Source organism: Eubalaena glacialis, chromosome 11 (genome assembly GCF_028564815.1).
Source record: "Eubalaena glacialis isolate mEubGla1 chromosome 11, mEubGla1.1.hap2.+ XY, whole genome shotgun sequence".
Lineage (NCBI taxonomy): Eukaryota > Metazoa > Chordata > Mammalia > Artiodactyla > Balaenidae > Eubalaena > Eubalaena glacialis.
The window spans coordinates 60,824,411-60,838,593 of record NC_083726.1 but is presented as its reverse complement, the minus strand read 5'-3'; the positions used below and the strand labels follow the sequence as shown (position 1 = coordinate 60,838,593).

The 14,183-nt window shown below is 55.8% G+C and overlaps 1 protein-coding gene across 11 annotated transcripts in view; it reads right to left on the bottom strand.

Annotated features, from left to right (window-relative positions):
* Positions 1 to 14,183, bottom strand: part of ITGA7 (integrin subunit alpha 7) — a 28,291-nt gene that overhangs the window by 9,367 nt on the left and 4,741 nt on the right. The window contains exons 1-13 of one of the 11 annotated variants that reach the window (XM_061206186.1): positions 9,354 to 9,637; positions 5,084 to 5,211; positions 4,905 to 4,984; positions 3,593 to 3,848; positions 2,970 to 3,101; positions 2,586 to 2,705; positions 1,511 to 1,718; positions 1,336 to 1,401; positions 1,208 to 1,248; positions 743 to 831; positions 491 to 618; positions 262 to 357; positions 54 to 115 (exon numbers count right to left, since the gene is read on the bottom strand). In XM_061206186.1, coding sequence (XP_061062169.1) covers positions 54 to 115; positions 262 to 357; positions 491 to 618; positions 743 to 831; positions 1,208 to 1,248; positions 1,336 to 1,401; positions 1,511 to 1,718; positions 2,586 to 2,705; positions 2,970 to 3,101; positions 3,593 to 3,848; positions 4,905 to 4,984; positions 5,084 to 5,211; positions 9,354 to 9,559 — 1,612 coding nt within the window. In that variant the 5' untranslated portion in view covers positions 9,560 to 9,637. The other 10 variants (XM_061206187.1, XM_061206193.1, XM_061206188.1 and 7 more) reach the window with 10 other exon arrangements.

Below are 14,183 nucleotides of genomic sequence, written 5' to 3'. Positions count from 1 at the left end.
AGAGTGACCCACCCTGACACCCAATGGGGTGGGCATGGAGGGGCCTCACTCACCCACAACGGGGCTGTAGCTGCTGGGCAATGCAATGTAGCTGAAACAGACCCTGAGGTCCATGCTGCGGGGACAAAGGCAAGGCTGACAGGCCCAGGCCACACCCCAACCCTGCCCACTCCTGCCCGAGCCCCAGCCCCAAACTGGGCAGACAGGGGAGAACTGGACCCTGGAGGCTCCCCTCCACCCTCCCCTCGGACCCCGCCTCACCAGACCGAGTGGCCACTGGCGCAGTTGGGCTGTTCTAGGTCGATGTTTCTTGGAAGAATAGAGACCTCGTGGGAGACGTGGAGGACGGGCCTGGCCCTGGGGAAGGGGGAGTCCAGGGCACAGGAAACATGAGAACATGAGGCTGGGAAAGAGGGGAGGCGGCAGATCTGGCACTGCAGAGCGGCTCCGGCCTTGGGGAGGGGGAGGCCAGCAGAGAGGGAGGGCTCACCTGAAGAGCACGGCAGTGTCGGCCAGGGAGCCCACCAGCAGGTCCGGGTAGCGGTTCCCATCCACATCCAGGCCGCCCGACAGAGAGTAGCCAAAGCTCTTAATGCCCACAGCCTCGCCCTCCAGCACCTGCGGGACCAGACCATCAGCCTCCCCACCCATCACCCCCCAGCCTCTGCCTCCCCCGCCCTCTGCTGCTTTGCCCCCCGGGTCCCCCAGACACCCATTCCCTCATCCCCACCACTCCCCTCACCTGGGAAGGTTTGACGACAACCCCCAGGCTGCTCCCGTGGTAGATAAAGACTTTCCCATCCCCATCGAAGGGAGCCCCTACAGCAAGGTCTGCAGGAGTGGGAGAAAGGCAATCAGACCTGGGGGCTGGGGGTGGGAGGCATGAGGTCCAGGCCCCTACTTTCCCTCAGTCACTCAGTTCCATACCCTGTGTTTTCTATTTTATTGAGAGGCTACTAAGTCCTGGGCACCTTACACATGTCATTTTTAATCCTTTCAGCTACTCTCTGCAGGTATCACTAGCTCAGAAAGGGTACCTGCCCAAGGTCACAAAGCTGGTAAATGGTAAAGCTCAGACAGGAGCCCGGGTTGCTCCTCTCCCTGAGCCCTCAGAAGACCTTCCCCTTGACCTCAGAGGCACTTCTGCACCCCTGCCCCTCCCCCCTCCCTCCCCCCCTTCCCTAGCCTTCCCTGTCCCCAGTCACACCTGGGAAGCCATCTTGGTTGAGGTCCCCCAGGACAGCCAGACTGATCCCAAACATGGAGTCAGGAGAGCCGCAGAGCCGGAGAGGGGAGACCCCAGCCCAGTGACCTCCCTGGTTCATGTACACATACACGGCACCCCCCAGTTCTTCTTGGCGCTCGAAGTAGTAAGGGGCACCCACTACCAGATCTGTCCAGCTATGGAGAGAGGGAGACAGCCAGTGGAGTCAGGAGGAAAGGCCAGAGGCCCCTTACCCCTCCTAGACCCAGCCTCCCCCAGGCTCCACCCGCCTCGGCCCACTCTCACCCGTCATTGTTAAGATCAGCCAACGCCAGCGAGTAGCCAAAGCCAGAGGTCAGGCGCTCCCCGGACAGCATAACTTCAGGCACCAGGCGACTGGCGCTGTCTTTGCGCAGAATGACCACAGCACCCTTGTGGTTGGCACGGGGGGCCCCTGCCACAAAGCTCAGCTCCTCTGCTCGCACCAGACTCTTCCCCGAGTCGATGGAGAAACCTGGATGGGGGCGACTCACCAGTGAGCTCTCCCCACCAGACTCCCAGCCAGGGTAGGTCACAGCTCCTCCCACCCTGCCCCTCCCTAAAAGGTAGAGGTGCCCTCTGAGGTATCACCACCACAGCTGGACCACTCCTCCTCCCCTCCAGAGGCCCGGAAGCCCTCCCCACCCAGAGACTAAGGTCTGGCACAAGAAGTGCGATGAGGTCGGCCTCAGGGACTGGGGAGGAAGGAGAAAGGCAATGGCTGAGAAGGCCAGGCCGCTGGGCTGGGGGCTGAGGCGTCGGCAGGAGCTGGGCCAGGGTGCCCCCATATGATTCCCTGGAACTGCTCTCCTCTCTGCACACCCAGGAGGCCCCCATCCCATCCAATGCACCTTCTTTGCCCCCTACTCCCACCATCCTTGCAGGAAGAGGAAGACTTCACATGGACGGGAGAGGAGGAAACAGGGGGGAAATGGGGAAGAGCTTGATTCACACAAGCTTCTCCCAGGCCTCGTTTCCTCCTCTTCTGCGGAAGGATGCGGATGAGAAAGGAGAGGGACTTACCAACACAGCTGGACCTTTCTCCGCACATGCCCACCATCCATCCCTCAGAGAAAGTCCCCCACAGAGGTCTAGCCTCCTTCCTTCCCAGTACAGCCTCAGCCCACCTGGATCGTCCTCCATGGAGACCCCCGTTCACAGCCCCGAGGCTTCACCCCTGGGGCCTCTTCTCCTTGGGCCTGGTTACTGGGCTCAGCTCTTGTCTGTAATCTGGGCCCAGTGGGTGTTTCTCTGGGTACGTGTTGGGGAGCAGGGCAGGAGAGGTGGGGAGGCCAGGCCAAGCCCCCAGGGCCCAGGAGGACGTGGAGGGGAGCTTACAAACCTAAGTAGCTATTCAGGGCCAAGTCTCCGGCTGGTCCTGGGAGCCGGTCAGCAGGGTCCAAAGTTTTATACACCAGCTGGTCAGGGTCTGAGCTATCAATGTTGGTCACAAAGAGCAACCCTGCGGGGGGCGGGGCGGGGGAGACACCAGGGAAGGGACATCCAGAGGAGGGGCCACAGAGTGGGGAGACAGAGGCAGACAGAAAGAGGAAGACATGGAGAAAGAATACGAGAGAGACAAACAGACCAGAGAGATAAGAATCAGAGACAGAGACAGAGACAGAGTGAGGGACAGAGACAGAGACGGAAGGACGGGAGCATGGAGAGAGAGGACAAGAGAGGAGCAGAGGGTTAGAGCAGCTCCGGGCCGGGGAGGGGTCCCTACCAAAGTAGCTGTTGGCAGGGACCGGGATGAGGCGGGGGTCCTGCTCCTTCTCACCCCCCGCCTCGTAGGGCCCGTCGTCCAGATGTGCCAGGTCCGCTGAGCCCTGCACACAGAGCTCCACCCTGGCCGTGCCTGCAAGGACAGACCTGTTAGTGCCCAGGGCAGGGAGCAAGGAGCACCCGCAGGCCGGGCGCTAGTTAGACAGGCACCCAGGGAAGCCCCTCCTCTCTTTTCCAGCCCTATCTCCACCCCCTCCCGGCCCAAGCTGCCTGGGGTCTCCCAGACTTGGCATCACACTCACCGAGTGTCAGCCCGGCCAGCGGCAGCGTGCGGAGATGGGAATGGGAGTGATGAGGTGTGGGCTGGTGTGTTGGAGCATGCGGGCCCCGGCTGGGCATGTGGGAGCTCATGCCAGCATGTTGCGGAACTCTCAGCCATGCGGAGGAGAGGCGATGGCCCCGTTCGTGTGCGTGCTGGCATGGCTGTGGTGAGAAGCGTGGCAGGGCCCCAGGGCTCCACGGCAGTGAACATGTGGGCGTGCTTGGCCACATGCTGCCCCCAACCCCCTCTCTGAGGTACTGGACATTTTGGTTCCCTTCTCCCCTCCCCAGGGAGTCACTCACCCTTCCAGTTATAGGTTCCCGGGGCCCCAAAGAGGAGGTAGTGGCTGTCGGGGGAAAAGGCGGCGGCCGTGCCCTGCTGGCAGAACCCAAATTGTTCGTGGCCCTGGGGGCGTCCCTCACAGAACTTCCACTCCCCGCCATCCAGCTCATCGCGGATGGCCAGGTCCTGGCTTAGCACAAAGCAGCGACCAATCACATCCCTCGTCTCCAGGATCTGGTCCACACGCTGCCGCGCCTCGTATCGGTGCGCACAGGTCTGTGGGAGCAAAGGAGAGGGGCTCATTCCACTGTGAGGGCCAGGACCCTGCTTGAGCCACGCTGCCCGTGTGCAGACATTTGGCAGACACTGGTTCACTTGCACACGGGTGCACGCGCGCGGGTGCATACAGGCGCGCGCACACACACAGACACATCTGCCAGCATCACTGGGGCACCGCCCCCCAGCCCAGTGTAAGGCAGGTATATAATATAATCCCCTGCCCTATCCTCTCTGCACCCACTTCTTCACCCACAGCACAACTAAGCCAGCACCCAGAACTCACGTCTCCTCGATCCCGCCAGATGGGACTATCCCCAACATGCCCAGCTTGGTACTGCCTCTGAACCTTTCTAAGCACTGCCACCTCGTCTGCAAAGAACTCCCTCCCTTCTCCACACTCCAAGTGTTGCTTATTCTGGAAATCCTGGCTCAAATCACCCCACCTGCAGGAGTCTTTGCTCTCCACTCCTCCCTTGAACTTGTATGGACTGGAGACCATACCACTCACTTAGCATTAACCACATTCTGCCCCATAGGGACTTATATTATTGTTTGTGCATGTTAGTGATGACACAGAGAGAGAGAATGAGAATCTCTGGAGCTATGCAGGAGGCTAGTTGAGAACCAGGCTTTTCCCTGAGTTTACACGTCCTCTCTCAGTAACTAGCACAATGCCTGATGTTTAAAAGGTTCTCAGTAAGTTTGACAAATCAGTGGATGGATGAACGGTTAGATATTTTTAAATTTATAAGGACAGGGACCATGTCTTACACCTTTTTGTATCTCTCTGAGGTCCTCGGAAGCGGACCATCATACCATATTGCCAGCCTGGGTTCTGTAAGCACATCTGTGCATATGCACACACCAAACACACACACACATACACACACCACCCTTGCATAAGTCACAAGAAGTGGTACTCATTGCAATTATATTACTGTTACAGAGTCAAACTGTTTTTCCTTCTTTTTAAAAATTAATTTTCATGACCTTTTTCAATAAAAATAGTAAATATTAAAAGTCAAAAAAAAAAAAAAAAGATATGGTACTCACAACAATCTTGCCCCCAGGTCCCTGGCTCCGAACACTGACTCCCAACCACTGGTTCTCCTTACTCTCCTTCTGCACGTCAGCTGGAGGCGGGACACTGGGAATTAGGGGAGGAAAGAGGAAGCCAAGTCCTCCCCTCCCCTCCTCCTGTGCCCCCCACCCCACCCCCACAGGGCCCTCACCTCCCCGGTCGATGTCCACTCTGTAGCAGTCAGTCTCTTCCAGGCTCAGTGGGCAAGCGAAGAGGCCTCCAGTGCGATTCGCCTGCTGCCCAGGCAGGGCCAGAGCCTGGGGAGCGCCCACCAGCAGCCTGCATGATGGGGCAGGGGCAGGAGTCGGTGGCCAGAGTGCTCCACCTCCCCAGAGCTGCCCAGGCCCAACTCCTCGGTACCAGGCAGAGTGTTGAAGGACTAAGGCAAAGGGCCAAAAGCCAGTTTTCCCATGTCCTGATACGGGCAAATTAACACACTTGGCCGTGCAATCATCACATTACGCATGCACATACTATCTGGATGAAGAACCACATACATAGTAGATACACACACACACACACACACACACACACACGCTCACGCCACCCAAGCAGCCTGGCCAGCACTGCTGGTTTGAAAGAACCGCCTGTTCCCAGCACCTGTTCCTGACCAGCCCTTCCTACCCCCCACTCCCTGGCCCCATCCCCAAGCTCTGCCCTCCTCCCCAACCCCAGTTCAGTCGAAACCTTCCAAGAAATGCCAAAAATGCTGGGAGCAAAAGTAACAGCACCATGAGGTGGCCCAGGGACCAGCTTTGCAGGGCCAAGCAAGAGACTAGATATGGGTCCACCTCCCTCACCCTCTCATCGGGGATCCATCAAAGACCCACCGCCCAGCAACCGTGCCAGCCCAGGATTCTATTGGTCACGCCGGCTGGCATGGAGGTAGGGGCAAGTTTCTCTTTCTGTCTCCAATCCTAGCCCCGTTCTCCCCATACGTCCTGAATCCCCTTCCCCATCCTTCCTTCTGCTCCCCCTGTCCATGATTTTCCCCATTCCGCCCCCTGCCCCCCGCTCCACCCCCACCCAGCCTTCTCTCCTACCTCCCCCTCAGACGCTTTCCCAGCTACAACTTTCTTGGCAGGACAATTTTCCATGATCACAGCCAAGGCTTCTTCCCCAGGGGAGGACTGTGCTGGGAATGGAGGCTGCCTGGGTCCCCTGGGGAGGACCCCCAGGCCAGGAGTGAAGGAGAGAGAGAGGTGAGGTGATTGGCACCCAGCTGGCTACAAGGATCTTCTCTTCGCAGAAGGAGACTCAAAAGCGTCAGCAAGACAAACCTCGAGGCCTCTCTCCCCCACTCTTTTCCTCCATCGCCCTCGCTGGGGCGCGAGGCCCAAAACTGTGTGGGGCAATATTGCAGACAGGCATCTGTGGGGCACTGTGCCAGTTCTGATGGGGCACAGAGCCAGTCTCCCTTCCCACAACTCCTCCTCGTCTCTTAGCAGCTGTCACCCCATGTCAGAGCCAATGTCATGAGAGAGGGGGGTGGGGAGTGGAAGGGAAGAGAGCATACACTGGGCATTCGTTAACAACTATTTATTGAGAACCTATCATCTGCCAAGCCCTGTGTCAGGCACTGGTGAGACAAGGAAGTAATATTTATTCAGCACCTACTATGGGTCAGGCCCTAGGCTAGATGCCAGGGATATGAGGAACTAACGTTTATGACTCTCTACTAGGTGCCGGGCACCGGGCTAGGCATGTTACCTGCATTATCTCATTTAACCTGCACAACAATCCTATGTGAGGATTCTTTGCTTCTCTTTCAGATGAGGAAACTCACTCAGAGACATTAGTTGGATGCTGGAATTCAAACCCACATCTGCCTAATTCCAATATCTGTGCCTTTTCCACCCAATGACTGGCCACCTTCAGAAGAGGAAGACAGGGATGAGGAGAGGAGGGTACCCAAGCAGAAAAAGAAACTAGGTGGCATGGCCAACCTTCAGACAAGTCCATGGTGCTCCCACCTCCAAACACAGAGATGGGGAGCCCTTGGAGGACTGGGGCTGCCTCATTCATCTTTGCATTTGCCCCCTAGGAGGTGTCCATATGTGTTTGCTGGACCCACACATTATGCAGACTCACAGAGACACACAGTGTCTCAGCTGGTCAGCGCATAACTAAGCACCAGGAGAAGCTAACAGTCGTGTTTAATGCTCACATCTCCCCTGGAGGTCATGAGTAGGGAGTAGAAAGGAGGGGAGGGGTCCATATGGAGGAAAGAAGCTGAGTGCATAGCTATGCCCAGCCCCACACTTGGTGGAGAACAGACCAGACCATCCCACCTGGAACAAGAGTTCCCACACACAGCCTCTCCAGTCCCTCCACCTCTGCCCCAGCCACACACTCCCTCCTGGCTTCATCCCATGATCCCCAGCCACCCCAGACCTCTGGACAGAACAGTATCCACAGATGCAGCCACTGCAGAGAGAAAGGCAGCTAGGAGCAAAGGACTCCCTGGGAGCCTGGCTAAGTGGAGGTGAAGGAGTAGCCCAGTACCTCTGCACTTCTCAATTCCCCATTCACTCCAGGCTCCAACCCAAGTCCGGCCCACTCTGACTCTCTCAATCTGGGTGGCCCTGTGGGGAGGGTGCTTGGCCTGGAAGGTTGGCTCAGCCCGGGGGGTGCTCCAGCCAAGCCTTTGGATCCAGGCTCGCTGTAAGGCACCAAAGCTACGCTCCAGCTCTGTGGATCACCATACAAGAAAAAAGGTACCAACACTTTCATAGCACCCACTGTGGGCCTCGCACTATTCTCAGGATTTTACATGTGTTAACAACTCTTTCAATGCTCACAACAACTCTATATGGTAGTACAGTCGATGGTATTACAGTTGATGGAAATAAAAGAGGCTGAAACCACAGAGCAAAGAAGGTTACACTTCAAAGTCTCATCTGGGGCCAGATTGAAAGACATCAAAATTGGTGAGGTCTTTCGATCAGCGAGTGCTGGGGAAGGTGACCTGCAACCCCAAAGCCAGGGACTTAGCGAGGTATCTGGCCTCTCACAGGCCACGAGACCGCAGAGCACCCCCTGCTGGAACAAGAGCAGGGTGAGGGGGTCAGGCCCCTCTGGGAAGGCCCCCAGTTTGGCTCAGGGGCCACCATCAGAGACGAGGGGGAAATGACAAGAGACCGAGCTATTAAAAATAACCTAGAATTTGCCTGGAAATAGCTCAGAGAGCTCAGCATGTCCTAAAAAGGCCTCCAGTCCTAGAACTCTAGCACATGGCGGGAGGGGGGAGGGAGGGAGACAGAGATGAGGGAGGAAGCAGACAGAAGGCTGAAGAAGAGATGAAGTCAGTAGCTTTCCATTGCTCCCAAAGTTTGGGGGACCGCTTGACCCTGCTCCCTGATGACAGGGATAATGGAAGAAGGAGAATCAGAGCTAGCCCCTCCTCCCTGAGCAGGGGAGAGAAATGAGCTCTTGTCCCTACTCTCTGCCCCCAGGCCAATAGCAGTGGGGAGAAGATAGTCCCAGTGGACAGCACTGATCTCAGTAATGGACACTTAGTGTGGCTTAGGCACTGGCCTAGGAGAGAAAAGTCCCCTGGCAGGAAGGGGTGGGCCGCTTTCTTCCCCTTCCTGCCTCTCTTTTTAAAATCGTATAAGGAGCTGGGGCCAATAGTACAGGAAGCATGACAGTCACAGGCCCCATAAGTGTGTCTTTCTCCTACGGGTCCCGAACTGATTAGAAAATAACCAGAATTGTCCTCTGCCCCTCACTCTCCCTGCCTCTCCCCACTGCTGAGATTCCTGGAGCTGGAAATTTCCTGAGGAGGAGGAAGGGGAACAGCCTGGCCAGCATCCTTCCTGGATCTCTCTCACTGCTGCTGCTGCTGCTACAACTTTGGAGGCTCTGTTTTCTGCCACCCTCTATCACCAAGCCACCTAGTGCAGACTGCCAGACCCTCCCAGGTCCTCTCCCAGCCTTCCTGTGGTCCTGAGCCACAGAAGCGGCAGCCCAGCGTCCTGATGCTCTCTTTCCATCCCATGGCAATGCCCTGGCAGGAAGTTGTTTCTGGAGTCTACCCTCCATCCCTTCCATGGCACCTTCAGCCTCTCTGTCCTTTCCCTCTCCTCCTGACCTAAGCAGAGGCCAAATGCTCAATCTCCCTCCCTGAGGGAGTTCAGCCCCCAGAAGGAGGGGAGCCACAAGCACTGGGACTGGAACAAGAATGCAAGCTGGGGTGAAAGGTGAAAGGAGATAGCTCCCAGCCAAGACAAGAACCTTGTTCTCCAACTTATCCCCAAAGCAAGATCCTGGGTCTCAGACCCAAGACAGGCAAGGCTCCAGGCTGGGGTGTGGGTTATCTGTAGGCAGCCTTGATGGGGTTGGAAGATTGAGAGATGGGGCGGGCCGGGGGGGCACCTGTGGCTCAGGCACGGGGATTCTGCGCGGGTGTGGTGACTCACCAGCTTTGGGGTCCGGGCTGCAACTGGCGATGCAGAGCCACAGAGAAGCCGAAGAGGCTCCCTGGCTCGCCCTCCTTGCGCAGGGCGCCCATCACGTCCAGATTGAAGGCGACAGCCCCTGGGAAGAGCAGTCCGGCAAGCAGGGAGCCAAGAAGGTAACAAATCCCAGGGGCCCCCCATGGATCGCGGCCCGGAGTCCCTGCCATGGGGCGACCCCCGCGCGTGCTCCGGGAGAGCGCAAGGAAATCCGCTCGCGCCCCGAGTCCCAGGTCTCCCGGGGCGGGTCTCTGGTCTCCGAGTCTCGCTGGTCCTTCAGGGGGTCTCCCAGTCTTCCGCCTCGCCACCCCTCTCCCGCCGCTCCGCCACCCCAGCACCAGCCAGGACAACTGCAGCGGCCGCAACCCCTGGTCCACTCCGGCTCCCGCCTCCGCTCCCACGGGTGCCGCCCCGGCCCCGCCCTCGGCCCGCCCCTCGGCCCCGCTGCAGGTGGAGGCCGCCGGAGTCGCAGAGGGATGCCCAGGAGGGTGGCTCCGGGTGGGAACCCTCCCAGCCCCACCCCACCTCGGGCGCCGCCCCCGCCAGCGCTCTCCCTTTCCCCCCACTCCTGCCCTACCCCGCGAGCGGTGGAGGCGGTGTCTGGGAATGGGGAGGGAGTGAGAAATACGGATAGAAAGGCGCCGAAAAAGAGGAGCGGCGGAGGGCGGGACGGGTAAGAGATGGGAAGTGGATGAGGCTAAAGGACAGTCTGGGAAGAGAGAAATGCACAGAGAAAGATGCAGATGAGTCCGGTGTGGTCCCTTAATGCTACCTTCTCCCCATGGACACACAGAGCACCTCTCCTGCTGTTTGAATCAAACCATTTCCCACCCGACCCATCCCACCCCACCTCTCAGAGTCCGGCAGTGGCAACGGCTCTGCGAGACACATACATCGTCAGCGTTCAGAGAAGCAGAGGAAAAGACTGGCGAGAAGAGAGAAAAACTCAGCAGGCCTGGGGAGGGGAACAAAGGAGGCAGGTAGAAAGAAAACTGAAAGAGAAAAGAGATGGAGAAAGAAGGCTAAGAGTTTGATCAACAAGGATGGAATGAAGGGAGAAAACAAGGAAAAGACTGAGGGTGATATAGGAAGAGGAAATTAAGCTGGGGGGAAAGCATGGGCGGTCAAAGAAGGCCAAAAATGTGAGAGATTGGCCCCAAGAGGCAGAGAGATGGGAAAGATGTCTCTGGCTTCCAGATCCTTCCCAGAACCGTACATTTCCTACCCTCCAAAGGGGAAGGGATTGGAGGGGACAGGGTCCTGCGCTGGCCCAGGCAGGATCGGGGTGGGGCTTCCCAGGGATGTCCACAGGGACTTGTCCCTCTGCCTCTCCCTTCCCCCCAGGCTGAGACAAAGGCAAAGGGGGGGAGGACATTTTCCAACTGTGCTATTTATAACTCTAATCCAGAAATGGGGCCAAGAAGAGAGATAGGAAATAATTTGACACAACTGGAACCTCACTTGCTGCCACATCCCATTCCTAGTTCTCTTTCTTACTGGGTGTTGGTCTTGGGTATATCCATCTGTCCATTTTTCTCCCTTCTCTCTCTCACCCTCTGGTTTTGTCTCATCCCCAGCTCTGTCTTTATCCCCCTTCTTGTCTCTGTCACTTGGAATCTTTCTAGACTATTTCTCAATGTCTCTAATGTTTCCTTTGCCCCCCAAACACTATCATATCCTTAAGACTCTCTGTTCTCCCTCCCTGTCTTCAAAGCTCCAATATGTGTTCTCCCTAATTCCTCTTCCCACGTTCCCTTTGTCTCTCTTACTTCTTTTTCCAGGATTATACTTAAAATTTTTTTTAAAAAATTTTTTTAAATAGGCTCTCACTCTGCTGCCCAGTGGGACAATCCTTGCCCTGTGTAAGTTACTATACATTTGAAAGTTTGGGCCTCCATTTTTGCAACACTACACTTGTGGCCATCCCCTCCAGGGGATCAGTACACCTCTAAACAGGTGCTGTCCAGGTAATTCAGCAGGCTGGCCCCGAGATCCTACTTTTATTATCCCCCAGATATGCCCTCTCCATTCCTTTTCTATCTCAGAGCCCAGACAATGGAGAAGAGCTGATAGGAGAATGCAGAGGAGTAAAATCAGGATAGAACCCGGACTCCTGACTCTCAGCCCAAACATCCGACCGGGGTCAAAATGCCTTCAGAGCCCCAGCTGCCTCTCTCTCTGCACCTGCAATCCTTGCGTCCCTCCATCTCTACTCCACTGGCTCCTGCTAAATCCGAGGCTGAAATCAGACGCCAAGAATCTGCTTCTGACCTCCTCTGCCCAAATATTTGAGAAGTCACCTCACCCGCCACAGGAGGAAGGAGCAGGAAAGAAGAGAGAGAGACAGGCCACCCAAAATTAGCCTGGCTATAAATAGCCGGGAAAGGGAGGGCGGGGAACATGAGAGAGTCCCAGACCAGCCTAGTAAATGTAGATGTGTAGATTTTCCCTAAAGGAGAAATGAATCCAGATTGTTGGAGTGGGGAGCAGTATTTCAGGTTAAGGGGGAATGAAGAAGCCGGAGGAATCCAGAGAATGGAACAAGCTTAATAGTCGAATAAACAACTTGCCAGAGAACTTTTGTATTTGAGTTCAAAGTTCGGGAATTCATTAAACTAAAACCAATGCTGGGAATTCCCTGGTGGTCCAGTGGTTAGAACCCCGCGCTTTTACTGCGGTGGGCCTGGGTTTGATCCCTGGTCGGGAAGCTAAGATCCCACAAGCCCTGTGGCACGGCAAAAAAACCAAAAACAGAACACCAATGCTGATACTATGTGTCTCCACTAATACAAGAAAACTGTGGAGATGAAGAACAGATTGGTGATTGCCGGGGGACAGGGATGGGGAGGTGGAGGTGTGAATATAAAAGGATAGCATAGGGAGTTCCTTCCTGGGGATGAAGAGTTCTGTATCTTGATTTTGGTGGTGGTTATCGAATCTATCCGTGGGATAAGATTACGTAGAACTATGCACACACACAAATGAAAGCATGTTAAAAAAAAAAAAACTGGGGAAACTTGAATAAGGCTTGTAGGCTAGTTAACAGTATTGTACCTATGTCAGCGTCCTGGTTTTGATATTGTGCTACAGTTATATAAGATGTCGCCTCTGGGGGAAGCTGGGTGAAGGGTACACAGGATTTCACGCACTATTTTTTTGCAGCTTCCTCTGAGTCCACAACTATTTCAAAATAATTTCAAAACCTTTTAAAAATTGATGGATTCCAGACCCAGCAAAGACTTTGGCCCTTGTCTGGCAGCCCCTCCCCCCCTCTAACAGCCCTCTTCCCCTCTGACAGGGATCCCTGTTTTTCACCTCCCCCAGATCACACATTTCCCAGCTGCCATCTCTAGCTTAGGAGCAGACACTTCCAGGACACACACTGCAGGGTTAACTTCTCCCTGTACCTCATCTGGCAGCAGAGCCTTGGAGCATATGTCCCAGGGTCAGCCTCTTCCTCCCCAACATACATGAGGACTTTCTCACCCCACCCACCTCTCCAGCACTGGAATCCTTCTGCTAGCCTCTGAATTCCAGCTGGAACCAAAGTTCGAACTATGGGAGTGGCTGGGAGAGAAAGAATATAAACATGATTGAGGCCAGTCAGTGGGGAAATGACTTGACCGTTCTGGTCTTTGAGGATCCCAGGGAAACCCCTTGCGTCTTGGGGAAAAGGACTGGAAGGTCACTTCCCACAGTGAGCCATTTAGACTGTCTTGAGGGCCCCTTTTCTTTGAGCACTGGCTTCAGGCCAACGTTTGGAACTTGGCCACACCACCAACGGCCCCCTCTTGAAGCCCAGCCAGATTTCCCAGTATGAGAAGCCTTCTCCACTCACACCATGTCCTCCCTCAGCCCTCACCCAACTCCTAACGACTCAGCGGCATCCGGCCCTAAGGCTTGGCCCAGCCAGTCAGCTTGGAGCTTGCTAATTAAAGCTATCTGAAAGAGACCTCAAAAGAACAGGGAAATGAGTGGACAAAAAGAGTATGGAGTTGCATTCATTCATTCTAAGAGAAAAATAATCTGAGTGCGAAATTGTAAGCAGAGGCGGGCAGAAAGAGATTTCAAATTTCAAGAGTCATTCTCCGGATATTCATGCAGCCAGTGTCCACCTCTACCAAAGGCAGGTGGAGCTGAGTTTCAACCACAGTAGACACTGAGGTTAGACAGTGAGCAACAAGGGCCCAGAAAAACAGTAGGTGGAGGATGACCCTGGAGAGATCAGCTGGAGTCCCCAGATACAGGCACCCATGTCCTCTGCCCAGGTCTAGGGCAAAGGAACAGCCAGTGTGTGGGAGAGGAGGGCGGGGCTGATGTCCGCAGAGTCCTGGCAGCCTCTATACCATTGTGAAATGCCAGGCAGTTGTACCAACGGGGTAAGGGTAAGACAGGATGAGCCTGGCACTCTCTGCGAGTCATCCTAATCTTAACAGCACAGACTCACCACTGAAACCCCCAACACCAACCCTCCCTCGTTAGCCCCTGCCCTCTGTTTCACGATCCGCTTGTCACCATTCTCTGGCACCCTTGCCAACCCCTGCCTTTCTCTCCCAGCTTTGCGAGTGAGGCACCAGGCATCTTCCAGTCTGCCTCTATTTTGCTTGCTCACTGCGGTTGGAAGCGAAAGCCAGAGTGGGGGAGGACTGGGCCAGGCTGCCCTACAATGCTCTCACTCTCCCCGCTTCTATTGATCAGCTCCTCTCTGGAGCGGAGCCTCTTCCCAAACACTCCCCCCACTACCAGGATTCCCTCCAACTGATGCCCCACAAGCATAGAGAGGTATAATGACAA